The sequence below is a fragment of the Haplochromis burtoni genome, unplaced genomic scaffold, assembly GCF_018398535.1.
Source record: "Haplochromis burtoni strain Fernald_Lab_line unplaced genomic scaffold, NCSU_Asbu1 Contig_11, whole genome shotgun sequence".
In the NCBI taxonomy this organism is placed as follows: domain Eukaryota; kingdom Metazoa; phylum Chordata; class Actinopteri; order Cichliformes; family Cichlidae; genus Haplochromis; species Haplochromis burtoni.
The window spans coordinates 1,819,139-1,845,997 of record NW_024582372.1 but is presented as its reverse complement, the minus strand read 5'-3'; the positions used below and the strand labels follow the sequence as shown (position 1 = coordinate 1,845,997).

Genomic DNA, 26,859 nt, shown 5'->3' with positions numbered 1-26,859 from the left:
TTTTTTCCACTTTTTCAGCTTTTTTCAGCAGACATCCTCAGCGTAAAGGCATCCACACAGCATTTTCGCAGGAAATGCAATTTTTTCTAGTTTTATTTACATTTCAGTTGCTTTTGTTCAGAAAGTGGAGAGGTAAAATAACTCTCTTCTAGTCTATAATGGCTTAATGAGTGTAAGACCTTGTGGGTGGCTATGATAAACGATTACCTGATAGAAGTAAATTCTTATTTTTGTCAGTAGTATTTTCTTGTGTAACTTAGTTCACAAGATGGAATAAGGCAGTGGGTAATTTTTAAGAGAATGAATGAAGTGAATGGAAAAAATGGGGGATTGCTCTGCAATTGACACCATAATGAATCTCTTCATTGTAATAGTTAACTATACTGCGCATTGCCTACTAACTGGAGCTATTTCAACAAGAAGACTGCTAAATGATAGTCATAAGTTCACAGTTGAGAAATCATGAGGTCACATGCTTTAGGAAATGGAGAGGCTTTTTATCTAATGAGCATACAAGATCAAGTTCACGAGACACAGCACCACACTGTGCTGTGAGGCTGTAGGCCTGCAATCTAAAACAGCAATGACTGTTTAATTCTCAAGCTTATATGGCAAAAGCAGAAAGTTGGGTTGGTTCAAAGTAGGTGTTTTTATTTCCACAATGACCATCTGTATTTACCTTCATCATCTGATGAGAACATGTCTGTTTTTGTTTCATGCATAAACATTCATATTCTGGGTCCTGTTTGGTAAAAAGTAGCCATAACGAGTTTGTTCTTTAAAGTTGGTCTTAAGAATGAGAAATACTTTATTTATCTAATATTTGGGAAATTATTTTGTTACAACTGCCGGTAGGACATCTGACAAGAAATGCAACTACTTGAAAAAATTTTTTTAAGCAACACTGTTGTTTAAACTTTGGTAGATCAAGATGGAGAAAAAAGACACAAGGGATTAAATGTTACCACTTTCTGCCAATTCATAATAAGTATAATTATTATCTGTTATTAGTCATCAGACTTGAATCGTGCGTTTTGAAGAGGACTGGTGTTTATGCTTGGTGTTACACTGTTCCCCACTAGAATAAAAAGTTTATATGGTTCAGTTTTGTTTAAAAACTGTAGCTGATTTAGTCAAATATTTATATATAAAAGGACTTCTGTTTTACAGATTTTTTTTTTTCTTTGTTTGTTTGTTTTTGATTTTGGTACAGTAAGCAGAGCTTCCTAACAGAATGTGGGAATGATGTTTTGATATGCTATATGACAAACAGCCACACTAGAGGTCGGCGATATAGTCCTAAAATTATATTGCAATTTTTAAGAAAATTTGTGATATTTGTGACAATATAGGGAACAAAATTACTGAACTTTTTTTTTTATTAGAAATTTTAAGTAAGCGCATAAAAAGACTGCTTAACACTTATAACAATTATATAACAATATAAAGTAATTAAAATAATTATCCTTTTAACTTGCCATGAGCCTGTACTTAATAATAATAATAATAATAATAATAATAATAATAATAATAATAATAATAATAATAATAATAATAAAACTAAAACTAAAAAATATTTGCTATTTTAGATTGTGGGTCAAGCTTAAAGCTACTTAAAGCTCTATTTTTTTTTTCCACTGTGTAATTGCATCAGTAATTGCCAGCCACTGCTTGGTCTCTCTGTTGTATTGAGTGCTGTTATATTTGTTTATATTTGGGTCGCACATCATCAGCTGCTAGCATCTCCTCTGTCATAGCCTGGTTGTACTTGTTGGTGTGTTTTTGTCTAAAGTGGTGAAATGCGTTCATCGTGTCTTATCCAAACTTGTCTCATTGTTGTGTGCCCTAGGGAACGCAAATCCATGGCATTGCTATTAGGGTTGCAACGATTAGTTGACTAGTCACGATTACCTCAACTATTAAAATCGTCGACGACTAATATAGTCGACGTGTCGTTTGAAGCTTTGTGAGATCCCAAAAGACGCAGGAATAAGTAGTAGGATTTTAGAGTGTAATAATGGACTGAAACAGAAGATGGCAGCACTGCATGTGCAAGCATGCCACCTGCCGTTAAACCTCAAAGAAGAAGCAGTGTTCGGTGTCGTAGCTGTGTCCAAATTCAGGAATCGGATCCTCCTGTGCCCGCATTTGTAGGCCGATTACGTTACAGCGCCACAATGAAGACTGTCCAAATTCGAAGACTCAGACAAATGAGGCCTTCATTTCCCGAGATTTGAAGGATGGGTCGGGTGTATACTTTGTGGCCCAACCCATCCCAGAATTCATAGCACGGCCCTGCTCAGTTTCCAACAATGGCGGCAGCTAGTTAGTTTTAATATTACTCTTATTATTCTTTCTGGGTCACAAAATAAATGTTTAACATATTTTCAGGCGAGAATGTAGCTGTGCAACCCTCAAATATCTGCTCAGTTTATCAAGACACCACATATTTTCAAAAGCGCTCCGATGTTTTCGGAGGCGTCTGTTACCCACCAGCTCGATAGCTAGCCGGGGTTCAAGGCTCACTAGAGCCAGTGAGAACACCGGACTCCCGTGGCTGAGATTAAAGTTATAGTTTTTACACAGCTGAATAAACGTCAAGCAGACGACTGATTATCAGAAGTGTGAGATGCTCGAGAATATACTGCGATGTCCTGTTATATTTTAGATAGCAAGGAGCAGATGGCCGAGTTTATTAAACTTCACCGAAACAATCTGCAAATTTCATTAAAATTTAATAAACTATCATCTTGTCTTTATTTTTAGTTAGCACATACCTCATACCTTAAACACTTAAAGCTGTAAGCTAATGATAGTTATATAAGAGCAGATGCATGCTGGTGCAATAAGCTGTACGTTTTACGTCCAATGGATGCATGATCTGATTAGTCGACTAATTGCAAAAATAGTCGGTGACTAGTCAACTATCAAAATAATCGTTTGTGGCAGCCCTAATTGCTATAGCAACGATATCGCAATACAACATTTTTAAAGCACAGAAGAATTTATGCTGTTATTGTTGCTAATGGTGTGTGAATGGCCACAAATAGCGTGTATAGTTCCCAATTCTCTTCCTGCAGCACTTTATGTTTACATGATTGTTGAGGTGTCCTAAGCTGCATCGTTATTAAAAAAAAAAGTCATTAGTGTCACTCGATGTTAAGCTGTACCATTTCTGTTCTTATCTGATTATAAAGAATAAAAATAATACTCAGGAGAGGAAATGATAGCTGTGGAAAAAAATATTGATGAACATCATGTTGGATGTTGGATGTTGCATTCATAGTAAAACAAATGTTTAAATTTACGTTTAAGTGAACACAGGGTTTTTGAAAGAAGATTAGTGCTTGTATATAGCCTTCATATTCAAAATCTGAAATTTAAAAAAAATTGTCATGTTGTTATCTTCTGCAAAACACTGACGGTCTTAATCTGTCATCTCACCTATTATGACTTCAGTCAGTACCATTTGTTCCTTTTGGCCAGCTGTCTAGTGTTTATTTTCTTTTCCATTTAATTTTGAGTAGCTCAGGGTCAAAAGTTTAAATGTGAGCAATTACTTAGCAGCTCATGCTTGCTGAAAAGGTTCTGCAGCTTTGAAGGATGTAATGTAATGCCACAGGAGGAGCGTCACAGCTGACCAGGGGAGTATCTGGATTCAGATGGTAATAATAGCAGCAGCTGCCATTTCTTGCCTTAGATCATTAGCCTTGACAACTAAGGCTGTCTGCTTTTACAGCCTTGTGGTATGCTCATCCAACTTACTTTATATAGTGATTGTAATTTTGTAGGCATCCAAATTAAATCAATCTTAGTTTCCTTTGAAATCGAGTTCTAGATTGAAATTACTGGAAGCTCACATCCAAATCCAGACATCCTAATTGTTCAGTTGGGCTCCAAGTGCTGTCTCCTGTCTTGGGACTCCCATCAATTAATGTCTCAAATCACAATGCACAAAGCTGAAACTGAAAGTATAAGTATTTCATATGAGGGTCAGGAAGAATATTGTGATCATGCTGGCTAAACAGTGTAAAACTTGACTGAATAATGGTCTCAGAAATGTCAGTGGTGTTTTGTTTTTGTTTTTTTGCTGTGAATCGCTACATTGTATGTTTAGTGGTTGCATGTGGTTACATTTGGATTACTTGCATAGTTGTTAAACAAACAGTGGAAACACGGAGGTCATCCTTTTGTAATGTTGTCCACTTCTGTACAGGATTCATAAAAATGGAGCTCAAAGATGGGTTCGATAAGAGTAAGAATTGATCTACCAATGCATTTTTCATTGTGTTGGGAAGTATTTGGTTACCCAGGTGACTAATAGAAAGTGTTCATAAATTGACATTAGTCTTGAGTTTGAACTTCAAGTATCTTGCAGTTAGTTTGGGTGTGTCACTTGTGCTTTTGACCCCCTGGAAACTTGAGCCCTGTGTGCAGAAACAACTCTGAAACAGTAATTGTAAATAAACTAACCTGTGTATCTGGGACAGATCAGTATATGTGTAAAAGCAAATAAAATATAGACCTAGTGTGGTTGATGAATAGAGAAAAAATAATATAGTATTTTTGCAAGTGCTAAAGTAAGTCTTGGAGGTCTCACCTGGGATGCTTTAAATCGCGTTAACAACATTAAGCCCCCGATTACGTTACAGCGACACGACTAAGACTGTCCAAATTCAAAGACGCCAACAAATGTGGCCGAGAAATGCGGCCTTCATTTCCCCAGATTTGAAGGATGGGTCGGGTGTATACTTTGTGGCCCAACCTATCCCAGAATTCATAGCACGGCCCTGCTATGAATGTTGTTGTTGTTTCCAACAATGGCGGCAGCTTGTTAGTTTTAATATTACTCTTATTATTCTTTCTGGGTCACAAAATAAACGTTTAAAATATTTTCAGACGAGAATGTAACTGTGTAAACTTCAAATATCTGCTTAGTTTATCAAGACACCACATATTTTCAGAAGCGCTCCGATGTTTTCGGAGGCGTCTGTTACCCACCAGCTCTATAGCTAGCCGGGGTTCAAGGCTCACTAGAGCCAGTGAGAACACCGGACTCCCGGCAAATCGTTTTCAAACCCACCGCCGTCTATCGCTACTCGAGTTAAACATGATATATAAGTCACTTAGATAACTTAAAAATATTATTGTTTGGCTTTTTTCAGTATTTTATTTGTTCCTGAGTAAATCTGTTTGGCTGAGATTAAAGTTATAGTTTTTACACAGCTGAATAAACGTCAAGCAGACAACTGATTATCAGAAGTGTGAGATGCTTGAGAATTTACTCCAGTGTCCTGTTCTATTTTAGATAGCAAGGAGTAGATGGCAGAGTTTTTTAAACTCCACCGAAACATTCTGCAAATTTCATTAAAATTTAATAAACTATCATCTTGTCTTTATTTTTAGTTAGCACATACCTTAAACTAGGGCTGCTCAATTAATCGAATTTTAATCACGATTACGATCTGGGCTTTCAACGATCATTAAAAATGACTGAGCCGATTATTAGCCCCTCCCTCATGCTTTATTCTCACGCTGCTCCGTGTGGCAAATCGAGCCCACCTCTCTGCATTTCGAACACAGGTCACAACAATTAAGAGGACCCGAGGGAAGCTCGGAAAGCTAAGCAGAAGTTATTTGGAGAGGAGAGGTAAAAAAAAAACAAAAAAAAACTTCACTGGTGTGGAAACATTATGGGTTCGCGGAGTCAGATGTGGATCAAGTAGACATAGTGTGTAAACTTTGCTACGGTGTCGTAGCTGCACCACAGAGCAACACTGCAAAGTTCACTAAACATAGATGTTTACATTTTTCATTTATTTTTTATATTGCAAACATTTACACTGTTATCAGTATTTGCACACTAATTTATATTATTTTTTAAAGTCATTATTCAATACATTGTTATTGTTAACCCTTCAAGCCGGTCAGAGCGGTTTTGCTAACTATTTTTAAATCCCTGTAGAACCGGAACCGCGTAAGCTAGCGCAATCATTTTTTTTGCATATGAAACCAGAGGAGTTGTACTTACATCTTATGCCATCAGCTTGTCCTCTGTCACGGTTTCCTTCCACATAAAGCTTTGCAAAAATTGCATAAAAAGCGCTTGCAGGAACAAAAACATAATATTCCAGAAACACGCTTTGCCGATCCGATCAGCTGTTCCTAACACTTCCCACATTGAAACAGACGTCAGCGCGAACTATCGCATGTCCGCCGTTTCCTGCCCGAAACCGGAAGTGACGCCATTTTCGCGGAAAATGTAGTTTTTTTACTTGTAGGCTTAAAAGCCTATACTGGTCATGTTTGACTTTTCTTAATAGTTTGAGATGCTTAAAACTCGAATTGCACTGCTGGAAATAGTTTATTTTGATGCACATGCTGTTTTCTTTGCAAATTTGCATCATAGGATTGTTTTTTTTTGTTTTTCCCGCAGTATATAAAAATTGCTGTATCTCCAAAATAAAACTATGAAGACACTAAAAATAAATTTCCTGTTGTTTTAAACTATTTTTTTGCAACTTTTTTGTATTTAAAGTTTTGAGGGAGAAACCTCTTAAATTTTTCCAAGTAGAAATATATGTAAAAACAAAACAAACGATTTTCAATTTTTTTTGTAGTTTATTGCACTTTTTTGCAATTAATGTAGTTACTATTGACTTAATGCATACATATTATTAAAATATGGGCTATAACAGTTGTATTGATGTATAGCAACTTGAAATGCTCCCACAAATGGCACTACAACATGTAAAAAAAATAATATGAGCTCTGGCGGACTTGGTTCTATGGTAGGTTTTAAAGGGTTAAATAAATATCGTCAAATAATCGAGATCTCAATTTCAGTGAAAATAATCGTGATTATCATTTTTGCCATAATCGAGCAGCCCTACCATAAACACTTAAAGCTGTAAGCTAATAATAGTTATATAAGAGCAGATGCATGCTGGTGCAATAAGCTGTACGTTTTACGTCCAATGGATGCATGATCTGATTAGTCGACTAATCGCAAAAATAATCGGTGACTAGTCGACTATCAAAATAATTGTTAACAACATTAAACAATGATTATATAATTACAGCTTCTTAACTTTAACCTACACAAGTCTAATGAACACCATTACAAGTTCATTTTGGTTTGAAGTCTAAAAGTAGAGTCCTTATGTCACTTCTTTTACAGTGGATCTCAGGACACTTGCTTTTTGGACTCTTATTGTTGTTATCTTTTTCTTTCTTTTTTTCTATTGAGCCCTATTTGGGATAAATGTGATAAAGTGCTTCTTACTAAAAAGACGGTAAATGGTCCCACCAAATAGAAACGCAAGTTGTGATTGTGCAGAGAGCTGCCAACAGAATAGGTTGACCTTATCGCGTTGCTCAGAATAGAGTCAGAGGGATGGCGCACAGTGCTAGTGTTATCACAACAACACAAGTGGGCTTTCCATCAGGGATATTTATTTAAGGAGATATTACAGAGGGACCAAACAGCCCATACCTGTCTAAGCTGTGTACACTTCTTGTTTTTTGATTGATCTTTTTCAGTTGGTTGGAGATAAGACATTAAGAGTAACAGTGCTCCTGTTTAGCATTTAGAGCATTTAATAATATTTGTCCAAGTTTGTATTTAGATGAACATGCTTCTTTTAAATGTAGTGTCAATAGAAGTATTAAAGTCTTTGGAGTCCAGAAGCATGCATCTCAATCAATGTGGTCCAACATGAAAGTAGGTCATGGGGGTGCAGCATGTTAGAGGTAACTAGAATTCTGAAATTTGTTATACTTTTTACTCTTTGTTTCTTTTTCCACATAGTTTAGTTTCAGAATATTTTAACTATGCAGGTTTCTGTGAGTTTTAAGTGCTTTACCCTCACTCACAAACATACACAAATGATGGGGGGAAAAAAGAATAAGCCACTCTTAGACAATTGGACATGTGGGATTGATGTTGCTATATAACTTTATTCTTATGTTTATCTGTCTCTCAAACTCGCTCCCTCTCCATTGGTTGCCTAGAGACCTGCAGTAGGATGCATGGAAATGGCAGGAAAAGGTCCGGCAAACCTTTGAGAAGTTAGTCATCTGCTATGTGGAGGTGTTGGTGGGATAGTGCAGAACGGTGAAGGTGTTCTGATGTCGTCCACTACAACAATCTTTCTCTGAACCGTATAACATATGTGGATGTGGTCATGGGTGGGTTGTTGTTAGTGGTGAACAACTCATTGCAGTGTCATCAAGGAGGGGTGAGACAACAGCAAAATTAGACTGGTGCCATGGGTCAGTTTTTGTGCACTCAAAGTAAGTTAGTCTAGCCCTTGACCAAGCAAAGAGAAAAATGCTCTGGGAAATTTGGCATGTATTTTCTTTTCTTTTTTTTTTTTTTTTCTTTTTTTTTTGACAGATTCTAAAGCTGAGTTCAAGTGTGCTTAATTGCTCTTTTTTTGTGGTAACATGACAAAATGGACAACATTATTTGCTGTGGATCTAATTAAATTCTTTCTATTCTTTGTTCTCCACAGGTATGGCCTCACAAGTCTTGGTCTACCCACCACACGTTTATCAAACCCAGACAAGTGCCTTTAGCAGTGTGAAGAAACTCAAAGTTGAGCCCAGCAGCTGTGTGTACCATGAGAGGGCACACCCACGGACTTTTCTGAACAGCAGAACCTTTGGCATTGTGCATCCAACGAAACAAGCCCACTCGTTTGTGAACCGAGACTTGGCAGTGGGCCTGAAAGTGCGTGGAAGACAAGAGTACCCGGTGCAGACGGTCGTGGTGCGTGGTGTACAGAGACAACAGTCCGGTAAAAGAGGTGGTGGAGCACCAGGCCCATTTGTGGCCCAGCAGCAAAGAGAAGCAGGGGTTGTCCAGTCACAGGACAAGGAGCAGCAACAGCAGCAGACAGACATAGCAAGTGGGAGCAGCAGTGGAGCAACAGGGGCAGGAGGAGGAGGAAGGGGAGAGGGTGGTGAGGGAGGTGAAGAGGAAGAGGGCGACAGAGAAGAGAACTGTGGAGGTTTGAACTCAGCTGACAGCTCTCAGCGATGTGGGCTGAAACGTAAAAGTGAGGAGCTGGATAACCGAAGGAGCACCATGCAGATTGTGGAGGAACTGTCAATGTTGCCTGCCATGTTGCAAACGACGACTGTGGGGAACGCAGCCATGACAGCCCCAGCGGCTGTGGGGGCTGGAGCGGGCCCCTCCAAACAGGCTGTAGGGCATGGGGCTGTAGGGGCAGCAGGAGGGACGGGAGGAGTGGATGGAGACTATCAGGTTGTGCAGCATGAAGTCCTCTGTTCCATGAAGAATACTTATGAAGTGCTGGATTTCTTGGGACGTGGCACATTTGGTCAGGTAGTGAAGTGCTGGAAGAGGGGCACAGGTGAGGTAGTGGCTGTCAAGATCCTGAAAAATCACCCTTCATATGCAAGGCAGGGTCAAATTGAAGTTGGCATCCTTGCTCGTCTGAGTGGAGAGAATGCAGATGAGCACAACCTGGTGCGAGCCTTTGAATGCTTTCAGCACCGCAGTCACACCTGCCTGGTATTTGAGATGCTTGAACGGAACCTTTATGATTTCCTGAAGCAAAATAAGTTCAGCCCACTGCCCCTGAAAGTGATCAGACCTGTGCTACAACAGGTAGCTACAGCTCTGAAAAAGTTAAAAAGCATGGGTCTGATTCATGCAGATCTTAAACCAGAGAACATAATGCTGGTGGACCCAGTGAGGCAACCCTACAGGGTGAAGGTGATAGACTTTGGCTCAGCCAGTCACGTGTCCAAAGCAGTGTGTTCCACGTACCTCCAGTCTCGGTACTATAGGTGAGTACAGATATGAATGACAAGATTGTATTTGTTTTTTCATTTTTTTTAATGGGTTCGGTATTAGTTCAGTGCAGTCTTGTACTCTGTATCCATCCCAGCATAATTCGTTTAAAAATGTCTTTTCTCAAGAAAAACAAGGAAATGTCTCCCTACTGCACAACATCCTGTGTATTTAGAAGGCACATACCATAGACTGTGAAAAATTTTAAAAATGTGACCCTGCAGTGTTTACTAACAGACTACAAGCTAACTGCTCATCTTCCTGGTGCCACTGAAAAATATGTAAGATGTGGGGGGGAAAAAAAGACTTTAAATCAAGTTTTAAAAAAAGTGTCTTTGTGAACAAAGATCCACCCTGCATTCTTGCAGGGTGGATCTTTGGATTTAAAAGTTAAGAGGATTAAATATATTATGTTACAGAAAACAAAGGCAAAAGCAAACATTTAAAGATTGATATTATGTGTGCATGTAGATTAAGTAAAGAAAGGTAATGACAGAAGTTGGTGAATGCCATGCCAGAGGCTAATGGGGTTTCTCTTACAGGGCTGTGTATAAGATACAAAGTAGATGTAATGTATTTTGTTTATGCAGGAAAAAGATCTGGGCTTCTGATAATCTTTGGCATGCAATAAAAACAAAACAAAACAGTGAGACAAATTACTTTTGGCATTATGTTATGAATGCTTTGGGTTGAATAGAAAAACAGGCCTGAAGTGATATCAACTGCTGTGTAAGTCAGGAGTGTCCTAGTTCACTGTTTGGTTTCTGTCTTTCTTGTATAGGAACCTTGAAATGATAAGAGGATATAAATTAGTCTTTTCATACTAATAGGTTCTCAGATGTCAATTATTTGCAATAGCTTGCGTATATATTTCATAAAGACAACTTTCCCATTGAGACTCAATGTTTCATTTACAAGAGACCCATTTCAGAGAAACATTAAAATGACATCAACAATAACAGTATTCTGTACATATGCTTTTAACAACAAGATATTTTTAACTAATATTGTAATTGGGGGATTTGTTTAGCCCAACCACATGAAATTTTATATTGTGTTTGAGATTGGGGGTAGAGGGGAAAAAACGTTCAGTCTAGTGACCCTGTTTAAAACATCTTTTTTGACTTAAAGGCTGTGGGCAAATGATCAAAATGTAAGGTCTTATGGGCAAGTCAAAGAAAGAGGAAATGGGTGAAGTAAATGTGATACATGAGTTTAAGACAAATCCTTATGTAATTGTTAAGCTCTGCTAACACAGCTCACATATCGCAAACAAATGGAGACAGTCTGTGACTGTCACTTTCTCACTACTGGAAACAATGGCTGTATCCCAATTCAGGGTCTACAGCCTTAAAGTACGCAGCCTTAACAGTCCACAAGGGCCGCGTACTCAAAGACCGCTAAGGCCGGAAGTGAGACGCTTGTGAAATGGGACGGTCTAGCCTCCGTTGCGCTGCCCAGGTTGCCTAGCAACCATGACACTAACAGCTGGAAACGTTTCATACAGCTTTGTTTGAAAGAAATGAAGGAGAAAATCTTTTGTTCATTTGTTTGTTTGTTTCTACATGAGCTTTGATTTGATAAGTATCTGAGACTGAGACCATGGGACTGTGAAATCATGATTATTGGGCTTCACTTCTGTACTGAACAGTCATTTATGATTAGCTAGTAAATAACAATTAGCTAATGTTGTTCATGAGACTGAAGTCATCTCACTTTGGTAATGTAAATATAATATGACCAATATTAAAGTTATAATTTCAATCATTATTAGTTATTACAGCAGTGAATGAACTCTGTTTCAAATAATGAGCTTCAGTAAAGATTCAAGCTGCATTTATTTATATTATTTATATTTCCTGTCACCTTAAATCTTCACTCAAAGACAGGTTTCTTTGACACTGTATATATAACTGTTATATATATGAGAGACAAATATTGTTCTTTTAATATGTTGGCATTACTAAATTTGTCTCAGTGCTTACTTTAAATATCCTTAAAATTATCACATTCTCTGTAAGACTAACGTCAACTATTGAACGGCGTATATTTTAAAGTAAAGGCTAACGAAGTTGGTACAAACATTGCTAATGTCACATAACTTTGCCGACATGTGGCCAACAGTAATGTTTTAATGTTCTTTGTTATTAAACATTCGCACATAAATAAGTAACATAATATTCAGTACTTACTTTTAAAAGTTTACTCTTCGGCCGCCCCTCTTCCGCTGTTTTTTGTTTTTTGTTTTTTTTCCCCCCGGCAAAATTATCCACACCCACCGCCGCGTTATTCATTCTGGGATATGTTGGGCCACGAAGTCTATACCGCCACATCCTTAAAATTCAGTGACATGAAGGATTCATTTGAGGGCCACATTTCGAGCAGCCTTTGAATTGGGACAGCCTTCGTCACGTCGCTGTGACGTAATTGGCCTTAAAATGCGGCCTGTAAGGCTGCAGACCCTGAATTGGGATACAGCCATTAGGTATACATGCCCACTCACTTGCTCAGAATTCACTGCATTACTCAGACTTTTTACTAGGAAGATGGCATGTTAACATAGACAATCCCCCTGGGTAATATTGAAAGGTTCAAGGCTGCAGTGGATGTATGAAATCAAGTTAAGGTGATGCTTGGGTTGTTTGCCTCACTGGTATACACGGTAGGAATGGGCAAAAATGTGAAAATTGACTGCAAAGTATTTACATGAACAACTTAGAAACTGTGAATAAAGATTGCTGGCTCAGATCCATCCAAGATGGAACGGTTTGCCTTAAGAGGAGAGCAACTTAGTGTTTTTTTTTTTTTTTTTTTCATAATGATAACTTATAATAGCTTGCTAATTATTGTTTTCAGGAATTACAGCCATTTTTATACATGCTCCCTCAAAAGTAATTCGACAGTTGACTTAAAAAAAGGATTTATGGCAAGGTGAGGTCTGTTTCTGTTTATTATTTAAAAAGATGTGGAGTTTGTTCCAAGTATTTAACTTAAATTTCATCGCCCTTCACTGAAACTCTTAATATGAGGTACAAAGAGATGGCCTCCTTTACTTGATTTGACATAATCAGGCTGAGAAACCAAAATAGAACCTGCCAGAGAGAGAACAGAAACTTTAGAAATTGCCAAATCTAGAATGTAGTATATTCTAGACTATATTCTAGATTGGTCGTGGAAGACCACAGAAAATAACTAAAGATTGTGACTGCAAATTCTTTCCTTGGATAAGAAAAGCACTCCACAAAATCTAACCAAGTAAACCACACCGTTGAAGGATAGGCATATCATTGTCAGTCTACTGCCAAGAGGTGCCATCATCAATGTAAATACAGAACACACTTAAGAATAGGAGTGATAGATATAACATAACATCATCTGTCAAACACGGTGGAAGCAGTGTTATGTAATGGGCATCAATAGCTGCCAATGGTACTGGGTAATTGGTGTTTCTTGCTAAGTTTCAGACAAATACTGCAAAACTGATTGGATGGCACTTTGTCACAGTGCAAATAGAGTATGACCCAAAAGCAATAACATTTCGAACCAACAAAGCATGCTTTTTAGTTAAAAAAGACAAAACAGAAGTAAGACCCACAAACCAGCAGCAGCTGAAAGTGGCTGAAGGAAATGACCAGCAGAACATCTGAAGGGAGGAAGCATTTTAAAAGGGCCTTGGGTTGTAGACTTCAAGCATTCATAAGAATTTTCATGTAAATATTAAAAACAAGCTTCATATTTAAAATGTTAGCTTTAAAATGTTTAAAATGATCATACTTTGATAATTTGAATAAAAACTAAGTCTGCACTTCAGTCACATTTAGAATTGTTGTTTTTAAAAATTCACTGTAGTTGTACAGAAATGAGGTTTCAAAAAATGATGCGTTACTGTTTAAAAACTTGAGAACTACACTTTATCAGAGCAGTTGTCTATTCAAATGGAAAGACTGAGATATGAAGGGCTTCATACTCTTGGTGCTTCTAACTTGGTTTCTTTGCCTGGGACGGTTGAGGATTTATGAGCCACATTCAGAACTGGCTATTATAGTGAGCAGCTTTTGCATAGAATTTGAATAATTGTCCCTGCCTGCACAGTCAGACAGTGGAACAGTGTGCATTGCAGGCAATTCTGTACTTTGAATAAAAATGGATGCAAATAGTATTTGATAGCTGTATTCATTTGCTTTTACTGTAGATTGTTCTTTAGTGTCTAAAGTGAGAACTTGGCAATTACTTTGACCAATTCCCTGCTCATTGTTTTATGGGAACTGTGGAAAATACTTGCTAATTGCAATTATTCCTTGTATACTCCTTTCATTCCAGGAACTCATCAGGCTTTTGTGTGAATGTTGTTGCGATGCATATACACTTCATTTCAGGAACTTGTTAAAAATAAAAGTGTCAAGGTTCTAGAAACCAGTCTCACCACTTTAATGGTTGCTTGGAAATAATTGCTGCATGTACAGCAAGCCAAGAAAAATACCCATTACTATGATAATGTGTAGATATGCCTGCAACTACACAGCTGAAAGTGTGACTTAGTAACATGTTTGGCTCATATATTTGCTGGTTCTGCTGTTTATTTTTTGTGGACAGAGGTATGACGTAGCACAGGAAATGGTGACCGAAAAAAAACAACAAAAAACCGAGAAACCAAGTTATGCATAAAAACAGCCAAGCAGTGACGCAATTAAGAACTGGACTTTCCAATATTTCCATTATTTGTCATCTTAACTTCACTGTCTCTCGAAACTGTCTGAAAACAATTTCTGATGCATGAATTTCAATTCTTGCATTTTTTTTCATCACAAATACTCATTTAGCAAACCTCTTGGCTGTGAGGGGGGAAAACCCCACTTAGCAGCTGTGAGCTGGCCAGTCAGCCAACAAAATTTGTGATTTGGAGCAAAATGTATGCTTTCATGAGTTATACAATTCCTATTAATTTCTACGGTAATTCTAGCCTTTCCTTCCAAAGTCATAACCGAGCTATAACTGTTTTTGTTTTTCCTCCACGCTTTACTCTTTCCATCAATTTGATGGAGGCTGGCTTTTGGATTCTTTGTATGCTGTTGGAAAGTAACGTCAGGCCTTTCTGTTTTTGTTGTTTTCCTATTTTCCATGTACCTTCTTTTAGAATGCACAACTGTTGAGCTTTGATCAATATTTGATGTCCCATCTTTATCTATCTTTAACATCTATTCTAAGATTTGTCAAACTGTAAGCAGACGGGGTTTTTTTTTTTTTTTTTTGACTATATTAACATTTTTTTTTTTTTTTTTTTTTTACCTATGTTTGATTTCATTCTCCTGTTACAGCAAAATTGTTGGAATGACAACAGACTAATGAAGTGAAATATCTATTGTAACTCTGTCGTCCCTCTGTAGTTTACCCCTGTGGGACAAGAGTATGCGAAGCACACTGTGGGGAAACTGCATTGCTGAGGGTGAAATTGGAGGGTTGCTAAAAATAGCTCATGGGATGCTGGCCAGTGTGCTTTGACTTCTATAGATGGTGATGCACATAGGCAGCCAGAATGAAATAAGGACAGCTTGAAATACTAGAGAACTCTGACTTACTTGTTCAAGGTCAACTAGCTCCACAATGTCAGCTGTTTTGATTCCCATATGTCGATGCACGTTTCTGTGTTCGCTGTGCTGAATGTTTAGTTCACCTTTCTGAGACAGGAGATGGTGGACACCTCAAATCTATCACCCACTCTTACCAATAAGTTTGACAGATACACTGACTGCTGCCACAATTTACAAGCATTTGGCCGTTGGCCACTTGTAATTTGCCACTCCAGTTTGCATAGTCAGCAAAGCTGGCGTGCTCACAGCTCCAGGGTAGAATTGACATCTAAAAATTACAGTCCCTCCAATCATCTGCTATTTTAATATTTGGAAATTGGAAATATTAAGTTGCATTTATTTACCGTGAACATATCATAGTAAGTATCCTGAGTCTTTACTGGGAGGAGTTCATTACATTTTCTGTTAGTTCATTAAAAAGCCTCCCCAGGAACAAATACCATTCTCTTGCAGGAAATGTTCTTGAAAAAATGTTTTTTTTTTAAATGGGATAAATCACAGACATGAGTGATTGAGACAGGTTTACATTAACATGGTCATTAATTCTGTGAAACAATAAGCTGTGCATTATTCTCCTATCCATGTGTAGAATAGTTGGCCTAAGACTGATGGATTAACTGTCCTTGAAAAGTAGGTCTGTGAGCATTTATTCCATTGGACACTCTTGGAAACTTATTTGTGGGCATGGAAACTTGTGCACACACAAGCATCTTCCATTTTATGAACAAAGTCCTTCTCTAGACTGTTGGGTAAAGGGTTTTTTCTAAGTATTGATGTGGTCAAAGTAGCTTGCACTGGCTTGCAGTCTGTCATTTGGCAAGCACTTAAAAGTTATGCACTGTCGAGACTAGTTCTCATAGTACTTTTTGTGATTCTAAATGCTCTCACAAACAGCAGTAGGTTTGTTCCATTATTATGTTTGTGTCACAGAGTGGTGTGGATGGCTCCTTTTGTAAACTCCCAACGGCACATTTGCGCTCCCACCAGAGTGGTATTAGCTGTTGTTGGTGTCACGATGTGAAGTTTGGACTCAGGAGAATATTCCCCAGCCCTACAAACAGTATGATGGTATGAAGAGCTAAAGCTGGTGTTTTTTTTTTTTTTTTTTTTTTTTTTTTTTTTATTGGAGCAGGTAATGGAGCATTTTACCACAGGCAATATCAGTAACCCCACAAAGAATGTAGAATCTAATGTTTCAAAAGATTAAATATATGTGAACATAACTCAGTATAGACGGTTTTTTTTGTTTGTTTTGATACAAATATTTGAATAATGAACTTTGTAGTATTATTATCAATGCTGTAAAGCTACTGTTCACTAAAACATTGTTCTTTTAGTTGTTAGTACTGCATCAAATTAAATGGTTTTGCTTTTGTCTGTTTGAGTTGGTAGCTTAGAGCACAAACATAAGGGGGAAAACAAAACTGCACAAAGTTTAGCTTTAAAGCTTTGAATCCAATATCTGCTTTCTACCCTGTTCTGTAGTTACTTCGTTTTAGAGAGTGGTATTTTAGGGGTAAAAAAATGTAAGCTGGTAAGTACCTGCAATTTTTCCACAGTCTTCCCAGTGGATCTTAAATATCCAGAGGTATTTCGTTTTCCTGTCACCCTAAGCCCAGAAACAATTTCTTTAGGCCATCTTAAGTACCTTCTTAAAACCATCAAAACGGTAAAAAACACATTACACCTGAACTGGGGGGAAAAAAAAGCTTTCCTAAAGCTCAGCGCTATGTCAACACGTTGAATGGTTTACATCTGTAAAACATGTATGAAAGCTTTGTATCCTTAATCTAAAGCCTGTGTAGATCAAAGTGCAAGTGGTTCCCCCGCCCTTTGTTACACTGCCTCTGTGTTTCACTGAATAATGCAGGAAGCTCTGTGTGTATGTGTGTGTGTGGTATTGCAGTTCCTGGTAAAAGCATGCAGTGTGGCTCCATTCTTCCTTCATCGAGGAACCATGTTGTCAGTTCTTCTTTTTAGCTGACCTTATAACAACTGCAGTGTGGTTCAAATAAATCTCTCTGTCACAACAGTTTTACTCAAAGGCTTGTGTGAGCATGCAGCGACAGTGATCCTTCCCTCTTCTAATGTGTAACCACCCTTATTTGCTCTTTTCTGTATGAGCTAGTTGGATATCTCTTTACACTTTAATCCACCCTGCTTTGTCCTCAAAGTAAAGACCCAAGGACTATTTCTGTATTGTGAGATAGTGGCCATGAATAAGAAATAAAGATAGAATTGTTGGTTATAAATAATAAAATATGTTGTCTGTATTTTTTGTTTGTTTGTTTTAGGTAGAAAATTGGATACAAATGAAAATGTTTGGGTCAACATCTTAATGCACACGTAAATGAGCTTGAAAATGTAGTTGCAGCTTCTTACCATTGCCTCTGCCTATTTGAGTTTAATTTTATTACTGTAGATGAATGTCATAACTGCAGTGTAGGACGGTTACACCTTGCATAGTGGCAGGCCTTCTCTGAGGACGGCATTGTTTAGTAGGATGATTTCTGTCAAAGACCAGGTAGCAGTCAGTGCAGTGTTATTAACATATTAACGCCTTGTTCTGAAGTGACCTCACCAAACCAAATGCTACACATATTTTATGTGTCTATAAAACCATAGAATTGTTCAATCCACACCAATTACTTACAGCACAGCACAAACACATGGATTACTTATGTTATTCCAAGTAAAATTTCTGGTTTTGTCCATAGAAGGTATTAAAAAAAAAGATATAATTTTGGGCTTTGGAAGGTGAAGCCAATGCAGAGGTCTGTAATCTGTAAAAACCTTTCTGATCAGTATATTGGCTCGGTCACCTATTTTGAATCATAATAAATGAAAGATTCTCTGAAAATATTGCCCATTGTCAAGTTCAGAAAGGAGGACTGTCTAAGGCATAGGTGTCAAACTCTGGCCCACGGGCCGGATTTGGCCCGCGAAGCCATACCAAATTACTATTACAGCTGGCCTACTGGTATTATACAGCTAATATATATATTGTTTAGTATCAAGCTTTGCTTGTTCCATATTCAGTTTTTCAGCAAAACGTGTTTGAGTCCATAAGAAAAGATTCATTCTTATATCTGGAGGAATAAATATATTTCAATATGTGTATTTGAGTTTGACACCCCTGGTCTAAGGTATGCTCATTGGCTAATAACCGGTGATTGACAAGTTTTTCTTTTGGGGTTTGGCAATCAAATCCACCCCTGTTCTCACATCTGGTTTCAAAATTCCAACCTGACCACAGTGAATGGTCTTTACAAACCAATGGGTTATATTGTTGCCACCTACCTCTTTTATTCTGTTACTAGGATGCTGGGAAGGATGTAGAATGTGAGATATTGGGTATAATTGCTGTGTATAGTTACTGTTAATTCTTTGTGGAGGGTGGGCTCACAATCGTTTTGCCATGGTCTCTGTTGGGAGTATATGGCAATGTATTGTGTCGTTTTTCTAATGCAATACATTGTTGATACACAGTTGGCAAATATCTGTTTCTGTTAAAATGTTCAGGCACTCAATTCTTGTGTCTATTTGACTTTGCACCAGTTTAAGGACTTTATTTGATAAGCAGTTATTACTGTAACTGCTGTAATGTTCGAGTTTTTAAAGCACCTTATAAATAAAATCAGTGTAGAAGATGCACTCTGTTTGAGTCACCAGACTGACAAACTGGAATCCACACTTCAACTTTTCCTCATTGGGCCAGGTGTCCTCTTTAAAGCTTATTGAGAATACAAAACTGTCAAGGCAATATGCGAGCTTTCTTGTCAACTAACCTGCTAAAAGAGCACTTTTTCTGTAACAGAAAGGTTGAAATGCCAAAGCTAAAACTGTTATATAAATATCTATTTTTTTTCTCTTCGTTACTTCTGAAGGTACGTTTCAGAGATAACAGATGAGGCCTTCTGGAAGCTTTGAAGCTGTGAGGAAAGTAATATAATAGTCAACTCGTATCTCACAAATTAGACTTGTTTTTAAACTCATGCACTAGCATTAGTCAACAAACCTAATGGACACTCTTTTGTCTTCTAATGGAGAAAAACATTGTAGGTTTACAGCACACTAAAACATTAGAAGCAGATCGACTGCATTTAATAGCCTGTAAAAGTAAAATAATGCAGCATTGATCTGTTGCAGTATTCTGTGCCTGTAAAACATAAACTGGTTTTGGATGAATTGGTACCCGTTGCGGAGTAGCTATGAGGCATCAGGTCACTTCTTCTGATCATTTGTGCTTACCGGATGCTTTATCATTTGACTTTGAGTTTTTTGTCTATTCCTCCATTCATTTATTCCCCGTGCACACTTATTCCTGCTCAGTTTTATGAAGTGGGTCTGTAACATGATGTAGACAGTTTTGTTGTACCTGTCTTTTTTTGTTTTTTTTTCTGGGATTCTTGCACGTGGCAGTGAAGAGTCACGAGGCTTCACTATCTCAACTTGTGCGTCATATCCTCAGAATGAAAAACAGATTCAGTTTCATAGAAAGGCGGTGAGCTTGAGTTAGGTTGATTAGGATGGAGCCCGGCAACCATGGCAACATCCACTTATCCCCCAAAACTAAATGAAGGAGTCTTGCAGTTTTCCGTTTTTCTGTCTTTCTTTGTACTCTTTATTTCCGTTTGGCATTTTACGTGTCGTATTACTATTGTGCATTCAGAAGAGCAGAAGAAAATGCACTCATTTTCTATGTGTATCAACAAGAACATTAATCTTTATATTTTGAAATAAATGAGTCACCCGCTTTAATTCACATGATTACTTATCAGACCTCTAATGCATTCTTTAAGTCCATGATTTTGTTGATGGCTCGGGGCTCTGAAAACAATTAATGTGGTCAGCAACCATTCTACGCCCTCATGTTGACATTTTGTATATTTCTGACAAAAATGCTGCACTAATGCTTATAAAGCCATAATACTGGATTGTTTTGAATACGTGGGGGCATTGTGTGGGGCTTAGTACACTGGCTTTGACTTTTAGAAATAGGGAAGGATTGTGCATAAAGGAAGGTTATTGACATCAGAATAATTGTGTGAATCTTAATTTTTCTGAGCAGGTAGGGTGTCACAGATGAAGATGGAGCTGTTGTTCGATTTGATTTGGCATTTCGTTGTGAAAAGAACTTTGGTTTTTAGTTACACAGTGGTGCCTAACTGGAAGACATACTTAGTGATGTCTTGCATTTGTTTTAATGAGACTTATCAACCCTATGCTACATTGTTTCCCCACACACAAACATTTCTTGCTGGCTGCTAAAGTATGTTAATAATCAGTGATCCATTTTAGCATTATTTTATTTATTTCCTTCCGAGAGAATATTAGCATCTTATTTTGAAAGCTCAGTTATTGCTAAGCAGCTAGTCCCCCGGCCTTCTCATGCTTCCTTCCTGCTGGGCGTGTGTGATGCTTTTTCTCAATGTTATTCAGCTGCCTCTTCAGTGAGTCTTTTTTTTTTCTGCAGAAAGACTAGCTGATATTGCCCCGCCTTAGACTGCAGCTTTTTATAGTACTACTTTTCTGCTCTGAAGAGCTGCTCTAAGCTGGAGGACCACTTCAGCCAAAACCTGTGTCAGGTGAAGAAGCGGTTCATTTTTCTCTATGCCTTCGTCTCTGAGAAAGCACAGAGGACAGTTGACAGTTGTAGGCTGTAGTCTGTCTGTGGGACAAGAGACTCACTGAAAAGGCAGCTGAACGTGTGGGTAATTTGTCACAGTGGTTGGACATTTATCGTATAACATGATACTTCCATGCATATCTGAATGAGAGGATGTGTTGATATGTGGCTTCTCACTCCTTTTTTTTTTTTTTTTTTTTTTTTTAAATATAAATAGGACAGGCCTGTAAGGCGGAAATGGTTCGCATACCTTCTACCTAGGTTTTCTGGTACTATGTTGGCTACTCAAGCAGCTGTTGCATTTGTTTTTAATAGGTGACAGTTGGTTTCCTGTTTCTCTCCATGTGTCCCACACCCTTTAGTCTGATATGACTTCACAGAGTTGCTGACTGCTTGTATCCTGGATCCCTTTAATATGTACATTGAAAGTACAGGATCATCTTGGTTCATATGTCCAGTTTGCAAAATGGCAGACCCAAGATATTTCTTGAGCAGATTTCTTTGAAATTAAACTGTGTGTGTGCGCCTCTGCGTGTGTGTGTACGACAGTTCAATGCAATGGATTATTTTACTGTTATGTATATGCTTAATGGAAATTAAATAACTCTCTACTTCTCAGGTTTCTCACCAATGTAATCTTGGGGCCAAGTTATTCTGAGCAATGCCATTATCTGTAGTTATTTGCATCCACCCATCCATCCATCCATCTTCTTCCGCTTATCTGGGACCGGGTCGCGGGGGCAGCAGCCTAAGCAGAGAAGCCCAGACCTCCCTCTCCCCCTCCCCAGCCACTTTCTCTAGCTTATCTGGGGAACACAAAGGTATTCCCAGGCTAGCTGAGAGATATAATCTCTCCAGCACATCCTTGGTGGGTCATCCCCCTCATCCCTGGACTCTGCTTCCTCTTCAGAAGACGTGTCAGTGAGATTAAGGAGGTCCTTGAAGGATTCCTACAGTGCAGGTAGAGCACCGCTTTCCCCTGAGACGCCTGACAGCCAGAATCTCTTGAAGGCAGTCCAAAAGTCTTTTTCCATTGGCCTCTCCGAACTCCTCCCACACCCGAGTTTTTGCTTCAGCCACTGCCCGAGCCGCATTCCGCTTGGCCTGTCGGTACCTGTCGGTACCTGTCAGCGGCCTCCGAAGTCCCACAGGCTAACCAAGCCCGATAGGACTCCTTCTTCAGCCTGGTGGCTCCCGTTACCTCTGGTGTCCACCATTTAGTTCGGAGTTTACCACCACGACAGGCACCAACCACCTTGCAGCCGCAGCTCAATGCAGCAGCTTCGGCAATGGAGACGCTGAACATGGTCCATTCGGACTCAATGTCCCCAGTCTCCCTCGGAATGCTGTTGAAGCTCTGCCGGAGGTGTGCGTTGAAGATCTCACGGACTGGGGTCTCTGCTAGGCGTTCCCAGCACACCCTCACTGTGCATTTAGGTGCACTGGGTCTGTCCAGCGTCCTCCCCCGCCACCTGATCCAACTCACCACCAGGTGGTGATCAGTTGACAGCTCAGCCCCTCTCTTTACCCGAGTGTCCAGAACATATGATCGCAAGTCTGGTGATACGATTACAAAATTGATCATCGACCTACGGGCTAGAGGGTCCTGGTGCCACGTGCACTGGACACTCTTATGTTCGAACAAGGTGTTTGTTATGGCCAAACACCTTGTTCGTTATTTTGTTATTGCACAGAAGTCCAATAACAAAACACCGCTTGGGTTCAGATCAGGGAGGCCGTTCCTCCCAGTCATGCCCCTCCAGGTCTTGCTGTCGTTACCCACGTGAGCATTGAAGTCTCTCAGTAGGACAACAGAGTCTCCAGGTGGAGCACCTTCCAGCACCCCACCCAGGGACTCTTAAGAAGGCTGGGTACTCTGAACTGCTACTCGGCGCATAAGTGCAGATGATAGTCAGGACCCGTTCCCCGACCCTAAGGCGCAGGGAACAAACCCTCTAATCCACCGGGAAGAACCCCAACGTACAGGCAGCAAGCCGAGGGGATATTAGAATAGTCACCCCAGCCCGCTGCTTCTCACCAGGGGCAACTCCAGACTGAGACAGAGTCCAACCCCTCTCCAGGAGACTGGTTCCAGATTCCAAGCCATGCGTAGAGGTGAGCCCGACTACATTTAGCGGTACCTCTCAAACTCGCACACTAACTCAGGCTCCTTCCCCACCAGAGAGAGATGACATTCCATGTCCCAATTGCCAATCTTGGTAGCCGGGGATCAGGGGGCTCCTGGCTCCTGGCTGCCGCCCGGCACACAATGCACCCGACCCCTATGGCACCTCCTGCGGGTGGTGGCCCTGCAGGAGGATGGGTCCATGTCCCGTTTTCGGGCTGTGCCCAGCCGGGCCCCATGGACTAAGGCCCGGCCACCAGACGCTCGCCCTCGGGCACCCTCCCCGGGCCTGGCTCCAGGTCGGGGCCCCGGTAACCCTATCCCGGGCAGGGTGAACTGTTCCCTCGATGTTCTCCTCATAAGGGTCTTCTGAATCGCTCTTTGTCTGGTCCCTCACCCAGGACCAATTTGCCATGGGAGTCCCTACCAGGGGCCAAAAGCCCCCAGACAACATAGCCCCTGGGATCCCTGGGACACACAAACCCCTCCACCACGAAAAGGTAGCGATTCAAGGAGAGATAGAAAATGCATCCATAAGCATCTGGTACGATATCGAAATCTGTATACTGATACAATTTCCAAAAAGTTGAAGAAATTATGTTGAGTTTTCTGTTAGCCCTTTGGATTAAAAAATTGTGTATATATATATTTTTTAAACTAAGTTCTTGCGCATACTATTCATAATTTTAGACGTGGCATAAAAAGAACATTATTTCTTTCTGCAATGAACTGAATGGCACTCTTAAGACATTATTCTGAAAAGCAGTTTTGTGAAGCCTCTGTTTAATATGGTACTGTTGGTGTGCGAGATACTGCTAGTATCTTATTGATTTTAATGAGCTTGGAGGTCACTCCTGCACATTAAGGTTTGTGAGCTCTGAATACATGATCCTGTCAGTGCTCTGTCATGTTGCTAAGGTTTGTGGTGTGTTCTGAATATTAAGTTAATGACTGTCAGCATATTTTACACATATTCATCCTGACAGACTTGTGTCACCATGAGCCTTTCCCTTGAAGTGGCATTGCAGTGCTTTTATGGAGACGTGACACTGAGCAAGCATGTGGGGTTAAATAAACTAGTGACTACGGCTCTTATTTTCTCTCAGACTTGAGCGTCAAAGCCTGTCAAAGCTCTGATCCCAGCCTGGCTGACCTGCTAACCCACTGGCATGGCCTGCTGACGCACTCCAGCTCCAGAACACACACAGTACTGGCTTACAATTCTCTTGGCACTGTTACACACGTAAAGCACAATCCTATTTGACTGGCTATCATCAGGAATTCAGTGCCACTGTTTGCTCAATACTTCACCTCTGGTTTATACAACTAACATTTTCAGCAAACATTGTTTTTTCTAATGAAGGGAAGATTTTAAGGTGTTATTGATGCATGGATTATGTCTGCACATTTTTAATTTGTTAATAGCTAAGCTCATAACTCTTGCTTTTAAATGGCTGTAATAGCAAAGGCCCTGCAAAATGCAAATTTGGTATTTTTCTGAAGATTTGTAGTTTACAATTTAAAAAAAAAAATAAATAAGTGAAGTGGTTGGATTTATTTGTATATGCTCTTTTTATATTAAAAAAGGCACAATAGAACATTTATTTTTAGTACAGTCGTGTATGAATTTTAAAAGCATTTTGAAGGTACTTAAGTATTTTTTTGTTTTTTGTTTTCTCTGCTCCACAGGGCTCCAGAGATTATTTTGGGATTGCCGTTTTGTGAAGCCATAGACATGTGGTCCCTAGGCTGCGTGATAGCGGAGCTTTTTCTGGGCTGGCCTCTTTACCCCGGGGCCCTGGAGTACGACCAGGTAAACAGCCAACCTTCTCACCGTGTACTCTTGCCTCATTTCTTTTTCTGGGGATTTTCTGCCTCTTCATCTCTGCTGTGTACCTGCCCACTATCCCTTCTTTTCAGTTTTTTAAGTAACTTATTAAGCATGTCCAACTTCTACTTTTACTTTCTGTGACTCAGTTTCTCCTCTTCATCAAAACACAGAAGCTTTTAAAATAAAACTTAGGAGGTTTATGGAAACAAAAGCTCTTGTGCATAGTTATGCTCTGAAATAAATATTGTGATGGATTGTTTGAGCAAAGAAAGCGACCAGGAGTGTAAAATTGCAGTTTAAAAAAGAAGAAGAAGAAGAGAAAAAAAGAGGTGCTTGATGTTCTGGTTTCTTTGTGATGTACTGACCCTGAGGACTGTATTTGTGGCACTGAGCATTAGGGTATATTTTTGTGATTGATGGTATGTCTATTAAAAGCTGTTGGATGCCTGCCCCTCCCAGTGGAGCCCTGACGGTGTCTTCCCAGGACTAGACTGATCTGGGCTTATGCTGAGCGGCTTTCCCTCCCTGCCTCGGAGCCCCATCTACTCAAAGCCTGCCAGCAGAGCCTCAGTCGGATCCTTTCTGTCCAATGCAGCACTTTACATTACTCCCCTCAGCCGCGTGCTGCACACTGTAATCATACCAAGGTATTTTTATGCCCTGGTATCATTTTTCACTCTCTGTAGGGCTGAGACAGGAGAGAGAACTCAACTCCTCCGAAAGAGATTTGACTCGAACACAGCAGGACAGGCCTAAATATGATTAATTTGTTTTTGTACAAGCCAGACAGAATGTCACAAGTGCTTTAGAGGTATCTGGAGAGAACCACCTCAAGTTAGGATTAAATTTTATGTATTTGAATCTAAACACAATGCGAACACTGGCGATTGTGGCTGTGGTTTCATGTAGAGAAGAGTTCATTCTTTTTTTCTTTTTCTTTTTTTTTTTTATTCTCACAAAATGGTTGAAATACTTTTTACTGATACTTTTTTTTTTTTTAAAAGAACTTTGTGACTGAACTGTCCTGTGATACCAAACCCACATGTCTGAAAGACTACCCACTGGTATAAAGGGTTCCCTGTGTGCTTATTGAATTTCCCCAAGAATGGGAAAACAACCAGTACAATTAACCTTCTTTGAATTTAATCATCAGTCAGACTATTTTTTTCCCCAAAGAGAACCACAGCTCTGTCAGTAAAAGAAAAAACACATACAAAACTACTTTCTTTCCATTTCAGCCTTACAGTCCTTTAGCAGAGCCTACCTACCATCACTTATGTTGAAACATGCTGAAATAATTCCAAATTTATACATATTAAAGCAGATGTCTTTCAGTCTAAATGTTCTGCTAGGGTACATTGGCAATCGTGTTAGTTTCTTTATATGAAAGCATTTGAGAAGTTTAAGTTATGAGTAATCATTAACTGGCAATTCCATTGCAAACCTTAGCAAAGCAGTGGTTTGTTGGTTTGAGGTATTTTCCAAGAGTCATAGGTTGATTTGCCAGGAAGTGGCTGACCCTCTGCCACCCTTTCTTCTCCCTTTTTCTTCTCGTCTTTCTACATGGGGTCTTATTCCATCCTACACAGCATATTGTATTTATAACTCTAGCTCCTCTTGCTTCCTTGCTTTCCTTTTACTTACTCAACCCCACTTTTACCTCATCTCCTAGTCACGTTATATTCTACTTCTACACGTGGCCTCTTTTCTGTTTTTAATGCACTTACTTAGTGTTGCCTTATTAGTGGCTACGATTAGCTAAGATGCTGTGGTCTCCACTATACCACCCGTTATCTCTTTGGCCTTTTTTATATCCTTTCCGTAGTTCTTTTTGTTTCTTCCTTGCTAAGCCGTGCAAGTGAG

The 26,859-nt window shown here is 39.4% G+C and overlaps 1 protein-coding gene across 3 annotated transcripts in view; it reads left to right on the top strand.

Annotated features, from left to right (window-relative positions):
• The window catches only part of hipk3b (homeodomain interacting protein kinase 3b), a 52,824-nt gene that overhangs the window by 10,243 nt on the left and 15,722 nt on the right, over nucleotides 1–26,859 (top strand). For all 3 annotated transcript variants that reach the window (XM_005915147.2, XM_005915146.2, XM_005915149.2), the window contains exons 2-3: nucleotides 8,517–9,819; nucleotides 24,855–24,978. In XM_005915147.2, the coding sequence (XP_005915209.1) occupies nucleotides 8,517–9,819; nucleotides 24,855–24,978 (1,427 nt within the window). The remainder of the gene's footprint in view (nucleotides 1–8,516; nucleotides 9,820–24,854; nucleotides 24,979–26,859) is intronic.